This window comes from Leucopleurus acutus (genome assembly GCF_964270905.1).
Source record: "Leucopleurus acutus genome assembly, chromosome: 4".
Taxonomy (NCBI): domain Eukaryota; kingdom Metazoa; phylum Chordata; class Mammalia; order Artiodactyla; family Delphinidae; genus Leucopleurus; species Leucopleurus acutus.
The window spans coordinates 669,678-693,070 of record NC_139146.1 but is presented as its reverse complement, the minus strand read 5'-3'; the positions used below and the strand labels follow the sequence as shown (position 1 = coordinate 693,070).

At 55.9% G+C, this 23,393-nt stretch overlaps 1 protein-coding gene across 3 annotated transcripts in view; it reads right to left on the bottom strand.

Annotated features, from left to right (window-relative positions):
* MAEA (macrophage erythroblast attacher, E3 ubiquitin ligase) overlaps positions 1–21,328 on the bottom strand; it is a 31,146-nt gene extending 9,818 nt beyond the window's left edge. For all 3 annotated transcript variants that reach the window (XM_082838788.1, XM_082838789.1, XM_082838790.1), the window contains exons 1-3: positions 21,253–21,328; positions 5,691–5,873; positions 3,628–3,831 (exon numbers count right to left, since the gene is read on the bottom strand). In XM_082838788.1, coding sequence (XP_082694914.1) covers positions 3,628–3,831; positions 5,691–5,873; positions 21,253–21,321 — 456 coding nt within the window. In that variant the 5' untranslated portion in view covers positions 21,322–21,328. The remainder of the gene's footprint in view (positions 1–3,627; positions 3,832–5,690; positions 5,874–21,252) is intronic.
* Between the last annotated feature and the right edge of the window lie 2,065 nt (positions 21,329–23,393).

The following is a 23,393-nucleotide window of genomic DNA, read 5'->3' as shown; positions in this document are numbered from 1 at the left end:
TAGATTTCTGAGAAGGGGCAGCAGGGTGGTTAGGGGCTGCATCTCTGCCCTCCGCTGTCTGCTCCCCTCTCTCCGTCCCCGAGGCCCGGCAATCTGGGAGGGCAGGTCAGGTGCAGCTGCATCTGCGGGGCACGAGGATCCCAGCAGGGCCAGGGACCCGCAGTAACGAAGCCACCAACTCAAGTGCACACCTGCTGCAGTCAAGGGGGCTCTGTGTGGTGCCGGGAAGTGCAAGGCCCCCAGCAAGAGGTTGGGTTACAGCCAGCGAGAAGGACCTCCCTGGTCGCACACGGCAAGGTGATGAATGCTCAGACAGCACAAAAGGAGGGGGGTCATTAGAAGAAAACGAAAATTTCAAAAGGTAAATTTCTCTTCCATCTGGAACAAACTCGAGCAGAAAACGTTAGTGAAGGTCGTTTTCTCAGTTACCAGGTGGAACACCCAACCCAAACATCCCTGGAACCCCGTGTCTCCAGGGTCCCCGCTCAGGCCTCATGGGCTGTTGGGCACTGCAGAGCACAGGACAAGAGAGCTTTCTCGCCCACACTCTCTCGACCAAGGTCTGCCACGGCAAAGCAAGCCAGGAGCTCGCCACCGAACTTCCGTACCCAGGCACCAGGGCCATGTCAAGCTCCCTGCGGGAGCTGCGCTGCAAAAGGACACAGAGTCCTACTGGTGGATGCAGCGTTAAGGTGCAAGCTTTTAAGTAAGAGACACCTATTCTTTTTTTTTTTTTTTTTTGTGGTACGTGGGCCTCTCACTGCTGTGGCCTCTCCCGCTGCGGAGCACAGGCTCCAGACGCGCAGGCTCGGCGGCCATGGCTCACGGGCCCAGCTGCTCCGCGGCACGCGGGACCCTCCCAGACCGGGGCACGAACCCACGCCCCCTGCATCGGCAGGTGGACTCTCAACCACTGCGCCATCAGGGAAGCCCCAGAGACACCTATTCTATTTCAAGAGAAAGTCACTGAATGCATATAGCTAATGATGCTGCAGTGAAAACCAGGCACTTACAGCAAAATTAGCAAGAAGAAATAATCGAGTACAGTTACTTGGCAACAAGGCGGCGCCCATGGACCAGCTAGCTCCTGAAGCATGTCCTGTGGAACCAAATGGGTCAAGGGGAAGAGCAGCTGACCAGAGGGCCCGGGGTGTGCTCCTGTTGCGGGGGGTGGGGAACACTGGAGATGCCCTGTCAGCTTTCCAGCTCCTGCATGGCCGCTCCAGACAGCGGGCAGGTCAGGGTGGCCACACAAGGGCAGCTCTACCCACGTCCTCAGTAGGGACGGCGGCTGGGCCCGCAAGAGGCACCCCCAACCTCCCCGTCCTGACCGACGATTACGGAACAGGACCCAGTCAGACAGGGCTGGGAGTGTGGCGGGCCGAGCGCCACGGCCGCTGCTCCTCCCGGCTGCTACCTGGCGTTGCCCTCCCGAGGGGAGCTCTGACGACGAGGCCCCGTGGCTGCCGCAACCAGGACTCACTAATCCAGTTCTCTGCTCACCGCCCTCACTGCAGAGGTGGGCTTTCTCATGTCGCTTCCTTGGCCATTTCTCCACTGTCTTCTTTCTCCTGAACCCTTCCCACTGGGCAAGGCCAGGCGCCCAGACGACATTCTAGTCTTTCTTCTCTCCCATTTCCCACCTTTTCCAGTTCTGCTCTAAATTCCAAGAGGTGGCCTCTCCTGCCTGCACCCCCCCCCGGCATCCCGGGTCTTTCCTTTCCTGCTGATGGTCCTCTGACATCCTCGGACCCTCAGTTACGGGAGCCACAGTGAAGATGTTAAACCAGCCGGCGGGAGGTGGGCCAGAGCGAGCGCCAACCACAGCCCGCTCCCGGGAGGCGCAAGCATGGAAGCTGCTAACACAGGGACCACAGTGGACTCCACCGGGCGTTCCTCCCTTCTTGGCCGTCTGCGTAGCCCGCGCTCCCCCTCTTCGTGGTGTCTTTTGATGAAAAGAAGTCCTTGACATTAAGGAGCCCCAGCTGCAGCCTCTTCCTGGGAGGCCTCGCCCAACCCCAAGGCCAAGAGGATGTCCTCCTGCATCTGCTTCTGAAAGAGACTTGGCTTTCCGCGCCCTGTGTGAAGCTGGGGGCTCCTGTGGAAACCCACTTCCAGGACCGTCGGACCGTCTCCTCGACGAGGTGCACGCCGATCTCCCGGGGCTGCGCCCTTCTGCTGAGGCCCGCCAGCCCCTCCCCCGCCGCCCTCCCGTCCCTCTTGGCACTTCTGCAGACACGTCACCTTCAGCAAATCTCGTCTGACTTCGTGTTTCTCTCCTCTACAAGGTGCACGTTTGGGGGCCAGGAAGCGTGGGGAGCTCGTGCCTCACCAACCACCGCAGGTGTGCGGGGGGGAGGGGGCGCGGGAGTGAAGCCTGACGCCCACCGCAGGTGGACAGGCTGTGCCAGGAATGTGAGGCTAGGAGAGCCCGTCGGTCAGAAGCTGGCCGTGCTGGGCAGCGGAGGGAGGGGTGAGGAGAGCAGGCACCAGGGACCACTGGGCACCGAGCTGAGACTTGTGGCCCTGCCGCCCACAGCAGGAGCCTGGGCACGCGGCACATGCAGCTCCGGGGAGCCGCCCGGGGCTGGGGTGCAAGAGTGAGGAGCCTCCCGTCCCCAGCCCCACTGCACGAGTGTGTCAGCCACGTCGAAGGAAAGGCCTAGGGCTGGAACTAGACAGGGACATGGACACAGCAGGAAGTGGGGCCAGGGCACACAGTGAGGACCTGCGGATGCCAGTGTTGGGGTGACAGCACGATGCTGTCAGGGACCCAAGGCCACCTGCCGGGACAGGGGGCAGGGTCTCATGCTGGGGTTTCGAGCGGCTAGGGCTGAGCCCCTCGACCCAGGGTGGGAGCCACACACACACGGGTGACATTTGAGCCATGCCAGGGGATGGGACTGGCGGGGGGGGGGGCAGGTAGGCCCCAGGCGGCCAGCAGTGCTCAGACTGAGAACTTAAGAGTGAGGAGGGGCGGAACCAGTGGGTCTCGAGCGTGTGGCAGAGGAGCAGGCTGAGACGGGACCCCACGTGGAGACGAGGGAGACACTGCCGTCCACACGGATTCTGCTGCCAGAGGCTCTGGTCGACACAGGACGTGGACAGGGTCGGCTGGCCACGCACTCTGGTCTGAGCAGCCCGAGCAACTGTTCCTTGCCCCCCCAACCCCCCAGTGAAGGCTGCCCTCGGGACACCAGGGTACCACTGCCCCCAGCCACACAGCCCCAAAGGCCAGAGAAAGGTGCGGGCCGACCTGCAGAGGCCCGGCGGGGGGTGATGACAGCCCCCTTCGCCACCGGCCAGCAGCCTAGGGTATCGAGTACTTCCACACCTGCACCCCCGGGGTCACCACACACGGACAGATGGAAGACGTGCCTGACCCCAGAGAAAGGCGTCACCCCAGGGGGACAGTCACGGGACGCGCCTGGCGGCAGGAAAGCGGGCAGCGGTGCGGGGAGGGATCCCTGTCCACACTCTAGCTCCTCGGAACACGTGCAAACCATGCGGCAGGTGCGACGCACCCCTAGAGCCGTCACGGGCGGGAGGGGACCTCCCGGCTCAGGACGCACGAGTGGCCGAGTGCAGCCTCCACGAAGGGCTGGGAAGCCGCGGCCCCACGCCCACCTCGATGCCACTCTGGCGCGCCAGCTTCACGGCCGTGTTGTAGTAGCCACAGCGCAGCAGGTGCTCCACCATCATGCGGTCCATGCGCTTCCTCTTCCACACGCTGGCCGCTGCCGGCTGGTCGCTGCTGTGCTCCTTGAGGTGCTCGATCCTGCGCTTGCATAGCTTGGCGCTCTCACCCTCCGCCTGGATGGACTCCACCGCCTGTGGCACGCGAACAGAGGGGGCGCTCAGGATGGGTGGAGACCGGGCACCCCACCCCCATCGCCGAGGACCAGGAGGCAAGGAGGTCAGAGGGGAGCTGGGGCCCAGGGCCACAGACAGCAAGAGTGTGCGGGGCTGCTGCCACCGAGCGGACGGCAGGGTCTGTCCACCTCCTCAGGGATGTTACTGCTCTACAGACGCTGGGGCTATGCTGCCAGAGGCGTAGAACTTAAACTTTGTCATAGCTTCCTGGTTAATGAAACTACTTGTCATTATAACACGACTTTCTATCTTTCATAATACTTTCCCTTAAAGGCAATTTTGCTCAAAATTAAGACAGCCAGGTGGAAGTGCTCTACGCCTGCGCGTCACATAGCAGCCACTGTCAACCATCTGAAGTGTAGCTCGTGCAACCCCAGCAGGGAATTCTTGATTTTATTCCATTTAAATGTTAGTGGCACAGGTGGCTGGTGGCTACGCACTGGACAGCAGGTCCAGAATTCTGGTCGGCCCTTGCTTCCTTCCAGCACATTCCACCAAGGTTTGGCTTCCAACTGGCATCAAGAAGTCAGCTGTCAGGATACTTGCTGCTCCTTGACAAGCGGATTTTCCTCTACCTGCTTTGAAGATTTTTCTGTCTCTCTTTTCTTCAGTCTCACTGTGAAAGTCCTAGTTACGTTTCCTTTTATTTAACCTGTTTAGGTCTCCCCGTCACTCTCCCGCCCGTCTCTCCTGGACTCTGGCCCACTGCACAGTCCCTGCTCTGTTCCCTAATCTCTCACCCTCTCATGTGCTCTCATCTCTTCATCCCTGTGCTGTATTCTAGGTAATTTCCTCAGACCCACCTTCCAGCTCACTAACTCTCTCTTCAGCTTGGTCTGATTGTTAAGTGTTAAAATGTTTGTTGTAAGCAAACATTTGAGTTTTTCATTTGCTACTTTTCACTTCTTGTATTTTTATTTGGTTCTTTTTAACTTTAAATGACATACTTTCTACTCCCTGCAGATATTTTCAAGCTATTTTTTCATTCTTTAAGCACAGTAAAGTATGGTATTTGATAGTTTCTGTACCCGAAGTCTGTGCAGATCTCTTTCTATTCCTGCTGTGTCGCAGTCGTGGTGTCTTGTGTACCTGTCCTGGTTACTGTAGTTGAACCATCTGATGCTCAGATGGAAGGCATCCTCCACTCAAGAGAACTGCATTTACTCTACCTGGAGCCTGGAGGCAGCACCTTCTGGGACCACTCAGACCAGGCTGAAGGAGGGGGTGGGCGGCAGTGCTTCTCCCAGCAAGTTCACTTCTGGGCACCCTCACCTGAGGTGTAGTGCTGCTGGGTGCTGCCATCAGGCCCCCAACTCTAATGGCCCTGAGTCACTGGCCAGTGAGGCCCTTGCTGGGGGCTCTCTCTAGGCAGCAGGGGTCCCTCGCCTTCTAGCCCCCCTGACCCCCTGCTCTCCAATTCTGGCGAATAAAATGTTTTCAAATATCTTATCTCACTTTTTAGGGCTTATCAGTGGGCATACCTACCATTCCCAGAAACAGGATACCCTATGTGCTGTTCTGAGGTGAAATTGTGAAAATAATAAATCAATCTACTACCCATCCTGGCCTCCCCGACCTGGGCTCCCTGGGACATCTGGAGTCAGGAGAACCTGGCCCTACAGGAACAGGAATGTGGGTCAGGAAGCTGGCCTTACAGCTGACAGACTCCAGAGCGCGGACAGCAGGGGAGGGGGCCCCTCCACCGCAGCTCCCCCAGGAGGCGGCTCCTTCTCAGGACAACTGGGTGAAGGGTGCGCCCGTGGGGTGCGCGCAGCCTGGGGGCAGGGCAGGCAGCATGGCCCGGAAGCAGCACTGACCTTCCTCTTGAGCACACTGAGCTTCTCCACCACACCATCCAGGAGGCTGACCACAGAGTCCACGGCTGGACAGCTGCTCAGGGTCTTCTCTAGCTCAGCCACTACCATGGTGACGTGGCTTGTCTCCCGGTCAATGTTCTTCTGTGCAGCACGGAAGCGCTTGTTCAGTGTTTCGTAGGGCACCTGCAGAAGACAGAAGGCCACTAACTCCACACGGTCGGCGGGTGGGCACCACCCATCGTCCACGCAGGATGTGCGGGCCTCCTTCGTGGCACTTTTTGAGGCAAGAGGCTTCGGCTTCTCATTCTCTAAAAATGTATCTCCTCTAAAACCTGCCCGAGCCCCACAAAAGGCCCGTGTGAGCGAGGGTCACCTGTGCTCCTAGACAAGGACACAAAGGCTGAGATGCACCCTGACCCACATCTAAGATGTAATGCAGCCTCCACTCTTCCCAGAAACCTCCACAAGCCAGCAGACAGAAAGATCACCAAGTTCATCTAGACTAACACAGCTAAGGAAATGAGCAAAAAGGAGAGAAGTACTGGGGGCTTTAATCGATGGACATGAAAGTCCACGATGTGCAGCAGAGATGCCGATGAGCCTGGCGGGCACCAGGCTGAGGCCGGACAGAAATCAGCACCTCAGGGTTAGGAAGGTGACGGCATCAGCACCCATGGGGGATCATAGGCACACATTTAACTGATCTCAACGAGAGGACGCCCATTCCTCTGAGTTATTAAAAACCACCCATTCCGTCCAGAGCATGGGAAGATAGGAAACCCACGAAGCACCACTGAGAAGTCTGGAGAACTGCTGCTCACACACTCGTCGGCCCCCAGGGTCATCACAGTGCAGCAGGCAGGGTCCAGCACCGCACCCCGGGGACCCCTAGGGAAACCCACCGAAGACAGGGACTCCCTGCCAGCACTCCCTGCTCACACGGCAGGTCTCCATGGGATTCTGCGACAGCTGCCGCAAACCGCCCCTGTGAGCGCTTCGTCTTCAGGCCCGCCCAGCAGGGAAGCACCCACTCCCGGGGCACTGCTGGCTCCACCGACACTTGCTAGGCACCAGCCGTGTGCCAGGTACTGTGCCTGGCAGGGAGGAGACCCAGGCCTGGCTCAGAGCCTGGGCTTCCCAGCAGCAGAGACCCTGGGGTGATGACAGAGCCAGGCTCCAGCCACGGAAGGACCACCACAGCAGGACTCTTGGCCGGAGACCCAGCAAGGCCAGCACCGTCCTTGCCCTCAGCTAGCACTCCCATTCGGCAGTGCATAAACATGCCTGTCCACACCTTGGGTTTCGCCAGTAGTCTGAGGCGCAGAATGCCACGAGCTGAGCCCCATCTGCCACGTGTGACGGGGTGGGCTCGGCAACGGGTGGTCACCCCGCTGGGACTCGGGCTCGCTGATGACCTGCTGTGGTGTGGCTATCAAAGCACAACCGAGCTACGAGGCCAAGCCCAGCAGGACATGGGACACGGCCTCACAAGGACGTTCGGGGCCACCTGCTGCTGGTGGGCGGCGTGGGTCCCCCTGCATGGGCCACCGGACTGGGCTCTGTGGTCCACCCCCCACACTGGCCGCATCCTCTGGACTCAGTACTTCCTGTAAGAAAAAACGGAGGGGCTCCTTCGGTGTCCACTTGGTCAGAAAGTGACCACTGCGTACAGCACCCAACACGGTGCCAGGCTCGTGGCAGACAGCAAACCGCCTGTGGTGAAGGATTCCCCCCAGCTCCTGTGGAGGGTGTGTCCTGCCACAGGCTGGGATTCTGGAGGGTGGAGGCACGACTCAGCCTTCAACCACCACCCGTGGTCTCCACGACCAGGACTGGGGGGGATGGGTCTCTGCAATGGGAGCGGCACGTAGAGCAACCCCAAGATTGTGTGACGCCGGCACCGGGGAAGATGCCCCAGGGTCCTCAGCTGCCTTCGGTTTGCCCCCCAACGCCACCGTCCTGACCCGACGACCCCCCCAGGCAGCCTCCATGGTGCGCAGACAGGGAGAGAGGCCCGTGGGGGGCTGAGGTCAGGGCTGGTGGGGTCACTGATGACCGCACACGCCCTTCCAGGCTGCTTGTTAAACCCAAGTGAGCGCAGGCGTTAATGGTACTGCTTGAAAAAGTGAGCACTCAGTTCCAGAACGACTGGGAAGTGGGTCACCGGCTGTGCCCTCAGGACCAGGGGCCAGGAGCGGAGGCAGCCTGCCCGGGTCCCGCAGGCTGTCTGCGTGAACACACTGTGTATTTGGAATCTGAGCTGGACCGATGCATTCATAAAAGAAAACAGAGTGGAATTACTAGAAAACAAGCTGAACAAATCCCACGATGCACAATGAACAAAGCTCCTAAGGTGTTTTTTATTATCACATCCAGACGTTAAAATTCTCTTCCAATAAATATAATCAAAACCACCATGACACAGGAGAAAAGAGTCACATGCCTGCACAGGCACGGGGGCAACCACGGGCCAGAGAGCCTGCACGGGCCGCGCACACACCGGTACACCCGTGCGCAGCACCGAGGCAGGGGGATTCCAAAGAAAGCTCTGTGGGCTGGGATCCGACTTTCAACTCTTATCCAGAAAAGCTGCCGGCGACGCTCTCACATTCATCCGCAGTCCATCGTCAGGATCCAGTCCCAACAATTTACACTGTAAGGTAACAGTCAAGCTTACCTACTTCTCTTCTGAGGCAAGAAGCCGACTCAAGGTCTGGCATACGTCCACTGTGCGGGGATGGAACCATGGCACAGCCCGGCCAGTGGTGGGGGTGGTGGCAGCGAGGGTGCCACCCCCGCACGTGGCCCACACCCCGCCCCACCCAAGCTCCTGACGGCTCCGGACACTCCCGTCCCCCAGAGGCCTCCCCTGCGCCTGCACCAGCCCCACGCCTCTCCTGTTCCTGGCCATCCTCCCACGCCCCAGGCCACCGGCCCACATGCTCGGGGGCCACGCCAGCTGGGCCACGGGCTCTGCAGGGCTGAGCTTTCGGGTCCCACCCTCTGCTGCCCATGCGCCCCTCTGAGCTCGGCCACCCACCCCCTGCACGAGCACCTGGAATCAACGTCCCTCCTGGAGACACCGGGCCGCCCAGGCCTTGCCTCTCCCGCCTTTCCCCAACTGTCCCCTGCTGTTCTGTCACCAACAGCTCCACAGGTTCCTTCCCAAGGGGCTTTTGCCAAAAGAAGGGGTGGAATTTCAGAAATGCTGAAGACTCTAAACCATGCCAAAGTATCACTGAGAACGAGGCAAAATGGAGATGCTTTCAGATAGGCAAGGCTCCAAACCGCTTAGCAGCCAAACCCCTTCTGGAGGAAAATTACTGAGACAGTCCTCGGCGAGACAAGAAAACCACGGAGATATGAGAAGTGCAGGGAGGCGGGAGAGCAGCAAAGAGCCAGACTAAGAGAGGAGCTCTGTGTTCTTTAATACATTCCTAAAGCACAGGCAATGAAAGCAAGGGCAACAAACGGGACTACATCAGACCTTAAGACGTCTGAAAGCAAAGGAAACAATCGTCAGAGCGCAACGGCAAACCGGGAACGGGAGGAGGTGTTTGCAGACCACACGCCTGGTAAGGGTTACTATCCAGGCTTCATAAGGAGCCCCGACAGCTCCACGACGGAGACAAATAACCCAACTGAGAAATGGGCCACGGACTTGAACTGGCATTTCTCCGAGGAAGAGACGCGGCCCCGACACGTGTGGGGAGGCGCTCAGCACCACTAACACTCGGGGAAACGCCAGTCACAACCACGAGGAGAGCAGCGCACGCCTCGGGACGCTCCCAGCGGGAACAGGGAGCAGCCGTGCTGGGGGTGCCGGCCCCTACTCTGGGACTCCACCTCCAGGACCGGAAGGAACAGTGTGTGCTGTGGGGCGTTCTGTCAGAGTGGCCCGAGCTGACTTAAGAGAGTCCTAGAGATCTGAGCGCGATACAGCACTGCTAGACACTTAGAAATGATGGAGCTGGTTCATTTGTTTTTTACCTGGATAAAAAAAATATCCTGAATGATTTTGGTAACATACGGGCAATGGTGCCTGATTCAAAGCACTGGTCCAGGAAGGCATGGAGACCAAGGAGGGTGGGAGACCTGGGGGGTGGACCCACGTGCATGGTCCGTGTGGCCAACCAAAGAGACAGGGCAATTCAGGGCAGAGAAGACCGGCTGTCTCCGCAACAGAGGTGCCGGGACTGGACCCCACGTGGGAAAAGGACAAACCTCAACCTGTGCCTCATACAATCTGCACAGATTCCCTTGAAATGGACAACAGACCTAAACATAAAAGCTGAAACTGTAAAAATCCTCGACGTAAACATAGGAGAAAATCTTCACAACCTTGAAATAGGCGAAGATTTCTTGCAGGTATACAGAATGCACTAACTGTAAAAGAGGAATCAGTAAATTAGTCTTTATCAAAACTAAGACTTTCGCCCTTTGAAAGATAATTTAAGGTAAGCTGCACCACTTTTTTTTTTAACACCCCCCCCCCCCCCGCTTTTTGTAATTTATTTTTGGCTGCGATGGATCTTCGTTTCTTGCATGTGGGCTTTCTCTAGTTGCGGCGAGCGGGGGCTACTCTTTGTGGCGGTGCGCAGGCTTCTCACTGCAGTGGCTTCTCTTGTTGCGGAGCATGGGCTCTAGGCACATGGGCTTCAGTAGCTGTGGCTTGCAGGCTCTGGAGTGCAGGCTCAGTAGTTGTGGTACACAAGCTTAGTTGCTCCGTGGCAGGTGGGATCTTCCCGGACCAGGCCTCGAACCCGTGTCCCCTGCATTGACAGGCAGATTCTTAACCACTGTGCCACCAGGGAAGTCCCCCTGCATCACTTTTTATTTTACCAATTTCTAATTGAGATATAATTCAGATACTATAAAATTCCCCCTTTTAATTCAAGTATACAACTTAGTGGTGTTTAGTATAATCACAGGCTGTGCAACCATCGGCATCATCTACTTCCAGAACATTTTCGTCACCCCAGAAAGAAACCTGCTGCCTACAGAAGCACTCCCCAGAGCCGGGCAACCAGCCACTGACCTACTGTCTACTTGAACGGACCTGCCTATGCTGGACATTTCATATCAATGGAATCATACACTCTGTGGCCTTTTGTGTCTGGCTTTTTTTTTTTAATTTAGCATAATGTTTCCATGGCTCATCTATGATGTAGCATGTACTTCATTCCTTTTTATGGCTGAATAGTATTCCATTATGTGAATACCACACTTGTTTATGCACTCATAAGTTGATGGACATTTTAGTTGCTTCCACTTTGGAGCTATTATGAATAATAAGGCTATAAATTCCTGCACAGGTTTTTGTATGGGCACGTTTTCACTTCTCCTGGGTAGATTATCTAGGAGTGGAACTGCTAGGTCATATGGTAACTCTGTGTAGCTTTTTGAAGAACTACCAGACTGCTTTCCACTGTGGCTGCACCATTTTACATTCCTCAGAGTCTATCAGGATTTTAGTCTCTCCACACCCTCATCCAACACTCGTTACTGTCCATCTTTCTGATTACAGTCATTCCCATGGGTATAAAGCAGTGCCTCATCATGGTTTCGTTATTTCACCAATGATGAATGATGTCGTGCATCTCCTCTTATGCTCATTAGCCATTTGTATCTCTTCTTCAGAGGAGTCTCCTCAAACCATTTGCTCGTTTTTACATCGGGTTATTTGTCTTTATATTGTTGAACTGTAAGAGTTCTTTACATATTCTGGATACTAGATCCTTATCAAAAATGATCTGCAGGGCTTCCCTGGTGGCGCAGTGGTTCAGAGTCCGCCTGCCGATGCAGGGGACACGGGTTCGTGCCCCGGTCCGGGAAGATCCCACATGCCACGGAGCGGCTAGGCCCGTGAGCCATGGCCGCTGAGCCTGCGCGTCCGGAGCCTGTGCTCCGCAACGGGAGAGGCCACAACAGCGAGAGGCCCGCGTACCGCAAAAAAAAAAAAAAAAAAAAGATCTGCAAATATTTTCTCTCTGTTCTGTGAGTAGTCCTTTCACTTTCTTAACAGAATACCTTTGAAACACAAGCTTCTTCCCTTTAATGAAATCCAATTTATCAGTATTATTGTAAATAAAACTCTTTTCTTCATTTCCCTTTTCACTGTTCATTTCTAGGATACAGAAATACAAATTATTTCTATTATATAAACTGATCTTGTATCCTGCAACCTTGCTGAACCAGATTATTAGTTCTAACAGGTTTGTGTGTGTGTGTGTTGTGTACGTGTGTATTCCTTAGGACTTTCCATACACAAGATGATTTCATCTGCAAACTGAGTTTACTTATTCCTTTCCAATTTGAATGCCTGCTATTTATTTTTCTTGCCCAACTGCCCCAATTGGAACCTCCAGGACAATGCTGAATGGAAATGGTGAGTGGACATCCTTGTCTTTTTGCTGATCTTAGGGGAAAGGTTTGGTGTTTCACCACTAAGCATGATGTCGGCTGTGGTTTTCTCAGAGATGCCCTTTATCAGGTAGAGGAAGTTCTCTCCTATTCCTAGTTCGTCGAGTGTTTTTATCATGAAAGGGTGATGGATTTTGTCAAGTGTTTTTATCTGTGTCTATTGAGGTGATCGTGGGGTTTTTGTCCTTTATACTATTACTATGGCATTACGTTGACTTTTACATGTTGGACCAACCTTGCATTCCTGGGGTAAAGCCCACTTAGTCACGGTACATAATCCTTTTCATATGTTGTCAGATCCAGTTTGCTGGCACGCTGCTGAGGATTTTAGCACCTACATCCATCCATAAGGACTGGTGTGTAGTTTTCTTGTGGTATTGTCTGTCTGGTTTTGGTATCAGGGTAAAACTGACCTCACAGAACAAGCTGGGAAACTTCCTTCCGCTTCCATTTTCTGGCTGTTTGTGAGGCAGCAATGTTAACTCTTTTTAAAACATTTAATAGAATTCACCAGTGAAGCCATCATGTCCTGGGGTTTTTCTTTATGGGGAGTTGTGGTTTTTTTTAATCTTTTTACGTGGTATAGGCTATTCAGCCATCATTTTTACAAAAGGGTGATTTTATGCAGTTCAGCTCAACACACTCTTCCTTCTACATATTTTCTGCTTGTATTCCTCACCCAACACTCAACAAGGAAGAGGGCATTGGAGCTTTCTCATCAATTTGAACCAGGTTTTTATGGTTCACATTTGGCGGATTTTTTTAAGGTTTGTTACTTGCTTTTAAATTCTGGTTTTATCTTATCTGGTTATACCAAAAAATTAAATTTGTATTAGTCAAATCTACTTAATGTTTCCTTGGTAATTTGTTTCACTACAGCTTTTAAGATCATAGAATTTCTCCATTTAATTAGTTGAATGTTAAATTATATTTCCTCCAGTACCTCTTTCCCCTTCAGTGACTCGCAAAAAGTAATCCTTCCTGTTTTCATAACTGAAGCAGAATCCGGCAAACACCCTCATCGAGACCCGTACGAAACACCTGTACTCTCATCCAGCTCCACAGCAGCCCTCCCACACCGCGCCACTTGCTTTGGTACGTGTTTCTTCAAACCTTCTCCAGTGTTTGCTGTGGGTTTTCTCACAGTATTTGCTGACAAAGAGATGCACCTTAGTTTGTTCTCATAATGTTTTCAGCCATTTTTACCAGCACAGGAAGGAAGTATTTCCCCAATGGCAGGAGGCCTTTTATCTTTCACAATTAAGAAACCTCAGAAGAGGTTTCTAAATATTTATCACAAAGCTAACAACATCCTGTAAAGTGTTGCACTGAGCCCTGAATGGCAGCAGACACCCCTGCCTGGCCTGGAGAGCTGTGCCTCGTGTTCCGGCGTGTGGCACGGAAGTCTCACGAATCACACGCTCTCCTGGGCTGACCTCCCCGGGCACAGCACACACCTGAGGGAGGCTCACGAAGGGCAGGAGTGCTTCAAACCCCCTCTTTCAAATAGGCTTCTTGAAAAGTGACATGTTGCTGGCCCACCTCTAGGGGGATGTGATGAGATGGACTTTTCACTCCGTGAAGTGCTGACAAAGCTGGAGGCGGGAAGGGCACCGTCAGCACCTCCATATTCTCCCTCCTGGGGGCAGGGTCCTCTCATCCGCGACTGCTGGTTACTCACAGGCATCTTTTCATGCCACTGGTCCATCTCAGCAAGGGCAGTACGGGTAAAACAGAACACGCTGCAAGTGCTGAGTTAGCCGGCGTGCACACAAGGCAGCCTGGCACCAGCCCTCCACGTGAGCATCTCCAGGCCCGGGGCGGCTCAATGACCAAACACGACACACAGAGCCCGAGCAGGCACCAGTGCCGACTGTACGCATAACACCAGGGGAACACTGGCTCACCTTTTCCATACAACATATAACCAAAGCCAGCAACTTTGCAACAAGGCTGTTACTTTCGCAGTTTCATAGCAGACCCTGGTGTCCAGCAGAGACAGCCTTCTTGGAGCTTCCCTCGTGATAAAGAAGAAAGGTCTGATCAAGCACACAGAGAAGTCAGATGGTATCTTTACAGCTACTGTTAGCATCTTCAAACAGAAACCCAGCACCCTCTGCTGCTGCCAGCCACGGCGCCTCCACTGGTGCCCACTGCTGGTGTGCTGCAGTCACCCTAACGCTTTACTCTTCCTGGCATTTTCCCAGGAGATGTTCTACTGGTTATTGCTGGGATGCAGAAAAGTGACGGACTTTTGTCTGTTTTTCATGGACCCAGTTACTGTGTTGACCTTTCTAATTAATTGCAATCATTTTCTGGTTAGTTTGCTTGTGTTTCTGGGTACATAAACATATTCTGTCTCATTCGTTCTAACAGTTACATTTACTTGTTTCAATCTTACTTCTTTGGATAGAATTGCCAAAATAATATTTAATAATTCATCTGTTATTTGAAGAGTTATTTCTTCTACGCCCTCCAAAGAGCTTATAATCCCAGTGGTTAGAAACAAAGAAGCAAAACACAGTTAAGTCAAATGGCAGCGGCAGCTAAGGAGAAAAACAGAGCAGAAGAGGGGATGGTGGGACTCCCAGTCTCAATAAGGTGCTCGCACTGAGAAGGTGATACCTGAGCAGAGACGGGGGAAGGTGAGGGAATAAGCCAGACTGACATCTGGGGGAAAGGATTCTGGACAAAGTAAACAAGAGCAAAGACTCTGAGGCCCCCCCATGCTGGCACATCCTGTAGCAGCGGGGAGGCCACTGTGGCTCAGTGTCCAAAGGAGTGGAGGTGGGGGAGGAGGTGGCGGGGAGGAGGTGGCGGGGAGGAGGGGGAGGAGGACGACGTTGGGGAGTAGGTCGTGGGGGAGGGAGAGAGGTGAGGAGGTCGTGGGGAGGAGATGGGGGAGGGGGAGAGGTGAGGAGGTGGGGGAGGAGGACGACCTGGGGGAGGAGGTCGTGGGGAGGAGGTGGGGGAGGAGGAGGGGAGGGAGGTGGGGGAGGAGGTCGTGGAGGAGGACGTGGGGAGGAGGGGGAGGGGAAGGGGGAGGCAAGGAGGTGGGGGAGGGGGATGGGAGGAGGACGACGTGGGGGAGGAGGAAGAGGGGGCCAAGTCATGTGGCCCTGGAGGGCCACTCTAACAACCTTGGACTTTACCCCGAGTAAGACGGGAGGCTGCCCGGAAGAAGCACGGGCAGTGCTGGGGACAGCTGGGGGCTCCTTCAACAACCCAGAGAGGGCCTGGTTTAGGCCACGGTGGCAGAGTGAAAAGGATGTGAGGACAGGCTGGATGTGAGCTCTGAGAACGGAGGGGTCGAGGCTGGCTCCAAGGTCCCAGCGTGAGCCAAACGGGATGGGAGCGCTGTCCGCCACTGAGACCAGGAAGACGGGGGAGCGGGTTTGCGGAGGAGTTGGGTAAGACAACGAGTTCAGACTTCCACATGCTGAGACACCTTACAGACCCAAGAGGGGACGTGTGACAGGCTCCCGGGTCCAAGGCTCTGGGGCTGGCGAGGGGATCCAGCTGGGAGTCATCGGTACACACGGGGTCCTCAAACAAGGTCACCAAGTCAGCGAGCAGTCCCAACAAGGAGGATGAGGGGTGGCTGTGAGCCTGGGAGGAGCCAGGCGTGCGTGGTGTCACGGGAGCCGCCTGGGGCCCTACGCCAGGAAGGAAGGGCAGCCTGTGGCACACGTGGTGAGAGGTGGGGGCGAGCACCAGACGCTGTCAGGGGCTCAGGCAGCCCCATGGGGTCACCTGGAGACCCTGGCCAGAAGCCTGCCAGGGATTGCTGGGGCAAAACCAGCCCAGAGGCCGCTCGTGAGACCGGGAGGTGGCCATCTCGAAGGGGGTGCCCCGAGGGTGCTGTCCAGTTGTCACCTAGAAGGTCACGGCATGCACACCGTGAGTGGACAGAGGGGCAGGGCGCAGACACTCCTCCCCGGCAGCTGAGCCCTGAAGGAAGGAGAGAGGGGTGCGGGCCGGGGTGGGGGGGTGAGAAAAGAAACTCCGAAGGCTGCCACACCCAGAATGCCGCTTGTGGACAAGAGTGAGATGTGAATGTTTACGGGATTTCCGCCCAGACAGAGGAGATGCTCGCTCGGCCAACAGCTACCGCCGGTGCCCGCCACGGGCCAGGAGCTCTTCCAGGCGCTGGGAGGGCAACAACCGCCCCGACACGGCCCATCACTGAGGACCAGCGTCCCAAGGGGGCATCTGACAGAAAAAGCGCCAGAGGGTGACCGAAGCCAGAAAGAAAACCCCAGGGTGAGGGCCAGAGCGCAGGGGCCGCAGGGCCGGATCCGGCTCAGGGTGGTGGCCTGGGGCCACGTGGGCAACGACACATCGGCAGTGCCCTGCCCAGCCGGCTGGTGGAGCGCTAGGAGGCCGGCTCCCATGTGCAGAGACCTGGGAGGGACACAGGATGGGGCGGGGAGCCGGGGGAGGTCTGGCTCAGATAGGGCAGGGCAGGGGGGCCGCTGTCATGACGGGAAAGGGGACAAGGCCAGGCCCCAGGGGCTGCGTGTGGTGGCAGGGGAAGGCTGGCTCTGTGGACAGTGAGACCATCGACCCAGCTGGGGGTTTTCTCCCCTCGGCCACATTCTGCACGATAGTCCAGTTATCAAAGTACTCAGCAATATTTAGTTGTTAACTATTGGTTAGTAGTGATTGAAACAGTGAATAATTCTGGTTTTCAAAAGGTTGTAAAAAACGTACACCTGAAAATAACCAACTGTTACCCCGGTGGAAACTGCTTGGCCAGGTTCAGGTCAGCATCAAACATCCCACCTCAGCCTGCCCGAGGCCTCTTCCCGGCCCGTCTTCCCACCCCGCCCCCCGGCCCGTGTCACCAGCCAGGCACTCAGTGGCCCCTGCCCCCTTTGCAGGGCTCGGGACGTCCGAGCTGCCTTGCTGCAGTGGGACCGTGAGCCTTCCGTGTCAGGGTTGCCAAGACTTAAACTCAACCCACATGGCTCCTCCCCGAAACACGCCTCCCCGGCCACCCCCAAACAAGTGCGCTGAAACCCTGTGTCCCTCGTTTAATGCCTCCTGCCACCAAGCGTGTGACCAGGACGGGGCCTCACCCGTCTCTCCATGAGGCCTCCCCGCTGTCGTGCACCATCGGGGACCCCCTCTCCAGGGTTTGTTCCGAGAGTTCCAAGAGCGCAGATGTCACGTGCTCAGTGATCATGGTGGTTACAGACCCGGCCAGAAGCCAGGGGCCCGAGGCGTGTGTGGTGGCCACACAGCTCCCCCACCAGCTCTGCCACCACCTGCCCAGGGCTGAGGGTCAGCGCCGGCTCCAACAGCCCACCCCTTACAGAGAAATGGAGATTAGAAAGCCCTTTCCTCTCCAGACTTGAAATCTGTTTAAAACACTAACCATACTTAAAAACACAAGCAGCGAGCAGGGACCCCTCACGTCAACCCACGTCTCTCCGGGAGGGCCCGGCACGGAGGACGCAAGGACAGGACGTGCCACCAGGTCGCCTTCGTTTGGTCAAACGTCCCTCCAGCGACAGTGAGAGAGAGGGGAGCGCGAAGCCAGGAGGACGCGTGGCACACACTTCAGAGAGGGGCACGCAGCCGAGCTCTGGGTGTGCGAGGCTCTGGAAGCCAAGGCCACGTGCGGGCTCTTTCAGCTGAGAACAAGCACTGCCCTGAAGGTGTGACGAGGCTGCAGCCTGAGAAGAAGGCAATCATGACGCAAGCAGCTGCGGACCAGAGACAGCCAGCGTCTGAGGGAGGGACTGGCTCACTCGGGAAATCACAAAACCTAAAGTAGAAAGAGGTTAGGCCCCAGCCATGGCCACCACCTGGGACACAGCATAATCAGATACTTGTCTCAAAAGTCCAAACACTTTATGCTACCAGCGTCTCTCAAATTTGAGAACACGTGATTCCCCCAAGCCAGGCTGAGGCCAAGTTTGTAAAACCGCACTGCAAGTTATAACTTTAGCACGCAACTGGCACACAAACTTTCTACAAGCACAAAGCCGGGATTTGAAATTGCAGGGCAGTACTTGGTCAACAACACTGTCACCACATTAAAAGCAGCAGATTTTTTCAAAGACACAGGAGAATCTGCCTCCAGGCCCAGCTGGGAGCAACGGCCACACTCCCAGCCTGTCACATGTGACGAGGAGGGGACGGCTGGGAGAGGGGCTGGGGAGCCAGGATGAGGCTCCAGGTGAGCCCAGAGATGGGTCCAGGTGAGCTCAAGGGGAGGAATCAGGGTCCAAAGCAGGTTTCCAGCGACGATGCCCGGTCCCTCCCCTGGGCTGAGCGAACTCCCACCTGACCTGGACGGTGACAAAGAAGGCCTCTAAAATATGATTTTCCTTCAGCTATCCAAAGGAAAAAACAGAAATAAAAACTCCAAAAACGAATGGGATAACTAGCAAAGTCATTTGGAGAATAAACACAAATTGCTTTTATAATCAGAAAAAACTTCTAAAAACATAATTAAGAACAGGGCTTCCAGTTGACGAGGGTGGATCACGCACTCGAGCTTCCACTTCTCCTTCCCTGAGGCCTGAGGGGCACGGCCCACAACCCCACACACTGCAGGGAAAGGTGCCAGCCAGGGCCAGAGCACCAGGTGCCCGGACACGCCCGCTGCAGTAAGAACAAGTTCCCCACAGCAAGGTGCAGACCAGTGGTTCTCATGGGGACCACCTGCGCCCCCAGCCCAGGACAAGCGGCAAAGCTAGAGGCACCCAGAGGCGTGCTCCCGCCGCCAAGACGCGTCCAAACGTCCACAGGCCCCGGGGGGAGCAGGGGCTCCAGGGGAGAGGGCCCGGGTCAGGGCGCGCCGAGGGCCGCTCCACCCTCTGGCCACTCTGCCAGGAGAGAAGAGCAGAAGAGCTTACCAGCCCTGAGGCTATGACGGGGCTGCCCAGCCCTCCAACAGGGAGGAGTCCCCATCCTGTGTGAAGGGGACTTGCCAGCTGCACGCTCGTCCCTGCTACCCTGCAGGAGGAGCTGCCTTCAGACTAGAGAAGCACAACCTATGCCTTCCAGAATGCCCACCCTCAGCCCTCACCCCCTGGCCCCCTGCCCTGTCCCCCTGCGCCCCCTGCCTCTTGACTCCCTCCAGACCATGAACAGCACAGCTCCCGAGCCAACAGCTCTTTTCATGTTCCTGGTGAAACTTCCTCATTATCCAGTAGGAATTACTCCTGATAAAAATGTTAACTCAGCAGTGACACACATGTCAAGAGAATAGAGGAATTATCCTGTGGGATCTAAATAATCTGTCAGGGAAAACGGAGATAGTACCTTGCAAAAATTCTACTTTTGAAAATCATTCCAGAAAAGAAGTAAAATTTCTTTATTTGGCAAGCTCACTTGAAATGATACTATAATATTTCTTGGGACTTCCCTGGTGGTGCAGTGGTTAAGAATCTGCCTGCCGATGCAGGGGACACGGGTTCGAGCCCTGGTCCGGGAAGATCCCACATGCCGCGGAGCAACTAAGTCCATGAGCCACAACTACTGAGCCCGCGTGCCTGGAGCCCGTGCTCTGCAACGAGAGAAGCCACCGCAATAAAGAGTAGCCCCCACTCGCCGCAACTAGAGAAAGCCCACGCGCAGCAACGAAGACCCAATGCAGCCAAAAAACAAAAACAAAATCCTTTACCTCTAGAAGTATCTGCCTAACTACATTAATCAAAGCCTGTCTGATAAGTCTGCAACTCAGACTCTGTTCACGGTTATGAAACGCGAGAGCACGACTCGGAGGAGGGATCCTGCCTGTCCGGTGTTCCCCACATTCACCACCACAGTTTTCATCTCTGAACCTTCCTGTCTGTCCGTCAAGCGGCAGGCCTGGCAGGGGCTGAGGGAGACCAAAGCTCGGTCAGCGGTTCCCACTCACACCCCTTTGCTTTGGCCGGTGCCTCGGGCAGCAGAGAATCGTGGCCTATGAGCCGCAGGGTCTTGGGGAGTGGAGCGTCAGAACAGCACGCCCTACACCTGCGGTCCAGCAAACAGGCATCTGGCTCAGGCCGGCGGCGCCTCCCTTCCTTCCCTCAGCTACCTTCCCACAGCCAGAGCCCTCTCTTCACCCTGAGCCGACGCAGGCGCCAGGAGTAAACCACCTCAGAGGCGTCGAGGACCCTCCCGAGGTCTCCCAGGAAGTGAACGCAGAGCTCGCGGCAACCTGGCCACACCGCACCCACCCTGTCACCACTGACGTGGACAGGGATGCTGGGTCCTCCGGGAGGAGAGATGCGGCGTGGCCCCCGGGAAAGGAATTCAGACGCACGTAGGATCGGCCGCAGCTCTCCTGGGAATGTTATAACCTTGAGCGTTGAAGGAATTTACTCCCAGGCGCTATCCCAGGATAGTCAATCACCATCGAATCCTCTACGAACTAGGGAAGAACTAGCACCGACCCCTCTCCCGGGAACACCGATTTCATCCCAGCGTTAAGTCGACTTGCCTCAGCGACCATCCAAGGTCACCCAACTGGCGACCGAGTGGCAAGGGCTGTATTTCAGGTTTGGTGACGCCCTGCAAATGGGTTCCCATTGGGTCGTGAGGTCTCTCCTCACAGGTTCCCTAATTAGAGGCTGGAAGCCATCCATCAACACCGTCTGACACGAGCTTCCGGGAGGGTAGCTGGACACCAACCGCCCTTCACGGTGGGCACTCTGGCTGGGCGCCCGCGACCCCACAGCCCTGAGACCCCAGCCTCCAAAGTCGCCAGCCTGTCTACGACCAGGACTGTCGCTGATGCAGTTCACGGTATTCTAGGACGAAGGGGCCACAATCGGGCTCCGGAGGGAGAAGCGGGGCGCCAGGCAGACGCGCTCCCCGCCCTGTCACGAAGGCAGGAGGGAGCATGGATGGCCAGACGCCACACCCGCCCGGCCCTCAGGTCCCCTGCCCCCGGGGAGCCCGGCCGCCAGCCCAGGACCCCAGAGAGACGGGCCCCCAGCCCCTGGGGAGCCAGGCCCCCAGAGTCCGGCCCCCGGGGAGCCCAGCCCCCAGATCCCCGGCCCCGGGGAAGTCCGGCCCCCAGACCCCCGGCCTCCGCCCGGCGCCCCATGCCGCACCCCGGCCTTCGCCCCGCCCCTCCCCCTCCCCTCAGAGGCCGCCCGGCCAGGCGCGGGCGCCCCCCGGCCGCAGACCCCACCTTGAGGGTCGGATACTCCTGCACCTTCAGGGTCATGGAGAGCTGAGCCGCGGACTCTTGCACCGCCATCTTGGACCGGCCAAAACATTAGCGGGCGGAGCGGAAGCGCGGCGCGCGGCACGCCGGGTAGTGACGTCGCGGGGCGGGGCGGGCCGATGCCTGCACCAATCACGCCCGCCCCCGCCCCGTGGCGGAGGATGGGCGCCGAGAGGCGTCCACTCCACCCAATCATCGCCGGTCTTTCTCTCGTTCAGCCAATCAGAGGGAAGCATGGCTGGGCGCGGTCTCTCCTTGAACTTGAGGCGGGGCGGGGCGGGGCGGCTTCTCTCCACCCGTCGCTCGCTTGCTGCCCCAGCCCCAGGGCTACCTTCCCAGAGCGCCCCCGGGGGTTGAGGGCCGGGTCCCGCTAGGAGCGCGGCTATGGGGGTGACTGGGCTCGCGTGGGGCGGCCCCTGGAGGCAATGACCCCTCCTGATTAGGAGCCCTCCTTGCAGTGACCCCGCGTGGTAGTCGTGGCCAGAATGTCTGCAGGCCACGGGTGCCTGTCAGCCGGCTACTTTCCATGGGCCCCTCTCCGCAGAGGAATGCGTCTGGAGCTTGACACGGAGCCGCAGGTTCCCGCTGAGGAAGAGGAGAACTGAACTGGTTAAGGAAAGAGGCTCCCACAGTGTAACAAGGACCCGGTGCGGGGAGAGCATCCAGCATCCCTGGCATCCACACAGATTCTAGTTTCCTTTCAACCACTTCACATTCTTATTCCCTTTTATTCCTTTTAAAAATAGAAATTAAATTAGGTTTCACTAGTTAAGAGAAGACTTTCAAATTAAGCCACATCTCACACTCATTTCTGAAACGATTTTTTTAAAAGAAATATTAAGTTTAGCATTGAAAAAAACACCTAAGGCGACACAAGAAAGCCACTGTCGCAATGGGAGCCACTCGGACTCTCTACCCTAACCCCCACCAGCCCCCACGCCCTGCAGCATTCTAGCAGAATCATGGCAATAACCGAACCACGGGAGGATGAGAAGCTTCCTGTCCTGGATAAAACCAAGTTCCTGGAACCTGATCACATCAACCAGAGTAACAGCATCAAGGCAATCAGAGCCTGTGCAGCTCAAGGCTAAGCTCAAGCCTCTGTCAACTGTAATAATATGACAGCCAGTTATTTCACCAACAAAAGGGAGTTTACTCAGGAATAGTGGAGGAACTTCGATTCGGAATACGCAACCAAGGACAGACCACAAGCAAACCCAGGGAACAAGAAATGGGGACTTGCTTTTATAGGGAAAAGGAGGAGTTGGGAGGGGCTGTGATAACGGAAGAGTCCATTGGAAGAGCTGGGGGGGGGAAGCATGGAGGCTTCCCATTGGCTGAGCTGCTGCAGTCTCTGATTGGCTGGGCTGCTGGGGGGTGGGGTTGGAGGGAAGTTTTCTTATTCCTGCTGGATAGTAGGTAGAGGCATCTTCCTGTTTGGGATAATTGACATGCATGGTGGGTGTGAGAGCACCCACTGCGGGCCTGTCCTGACTCCAAAGGTTAGTGGAATGCTCCTTAATTAATTCTACATTTTCCCCTTTTGCTCAAGATCTTTCCTTGAAAGCATCACTGATCAAGAGTCAGGATCTCCTCACCTAGTGGTTTGCCCCAGTTAACTTGAAACCAGTAATTAGGGTCAGCATTTGGATCTTCAGAGGCTCTCATTTTAAAAAGGCAGGTTTTCATGGAGGAGGAGAGAGGAAGGTGGTGTTGGGGGCAGGGCCTGAGCACAAGATGGTTTCTAGGGGCAGAGTCTGAGGCAAAGGGAGTGGGAAGACACATAAGACCCTACCTGAGACAAAGAAATTGGGGGCAGGGGGGGACACAAGAAGCACAAGGCTTTGGAAGCCATTTTGTTCTCCTTTTTTTCTTTACTTTTTTTTTTTTTTTGGTTGTTTCAGCCAATTTAGAAATGGTATCTTGCAAAGAAGCAATTTTACAGTTTTGTGCATGTTTGGAAGCTTCCGGTTACCAGTGAAAACAAATATGCCATTCATTTTGTTTAATTTTAGAACCACGGTCCTCCAATTTAATCTTAAGAAAAACAAGTTTAGGGAGATTGAACCTTCCCCATAATGGCCACTGTAATTCCAGATTACTTT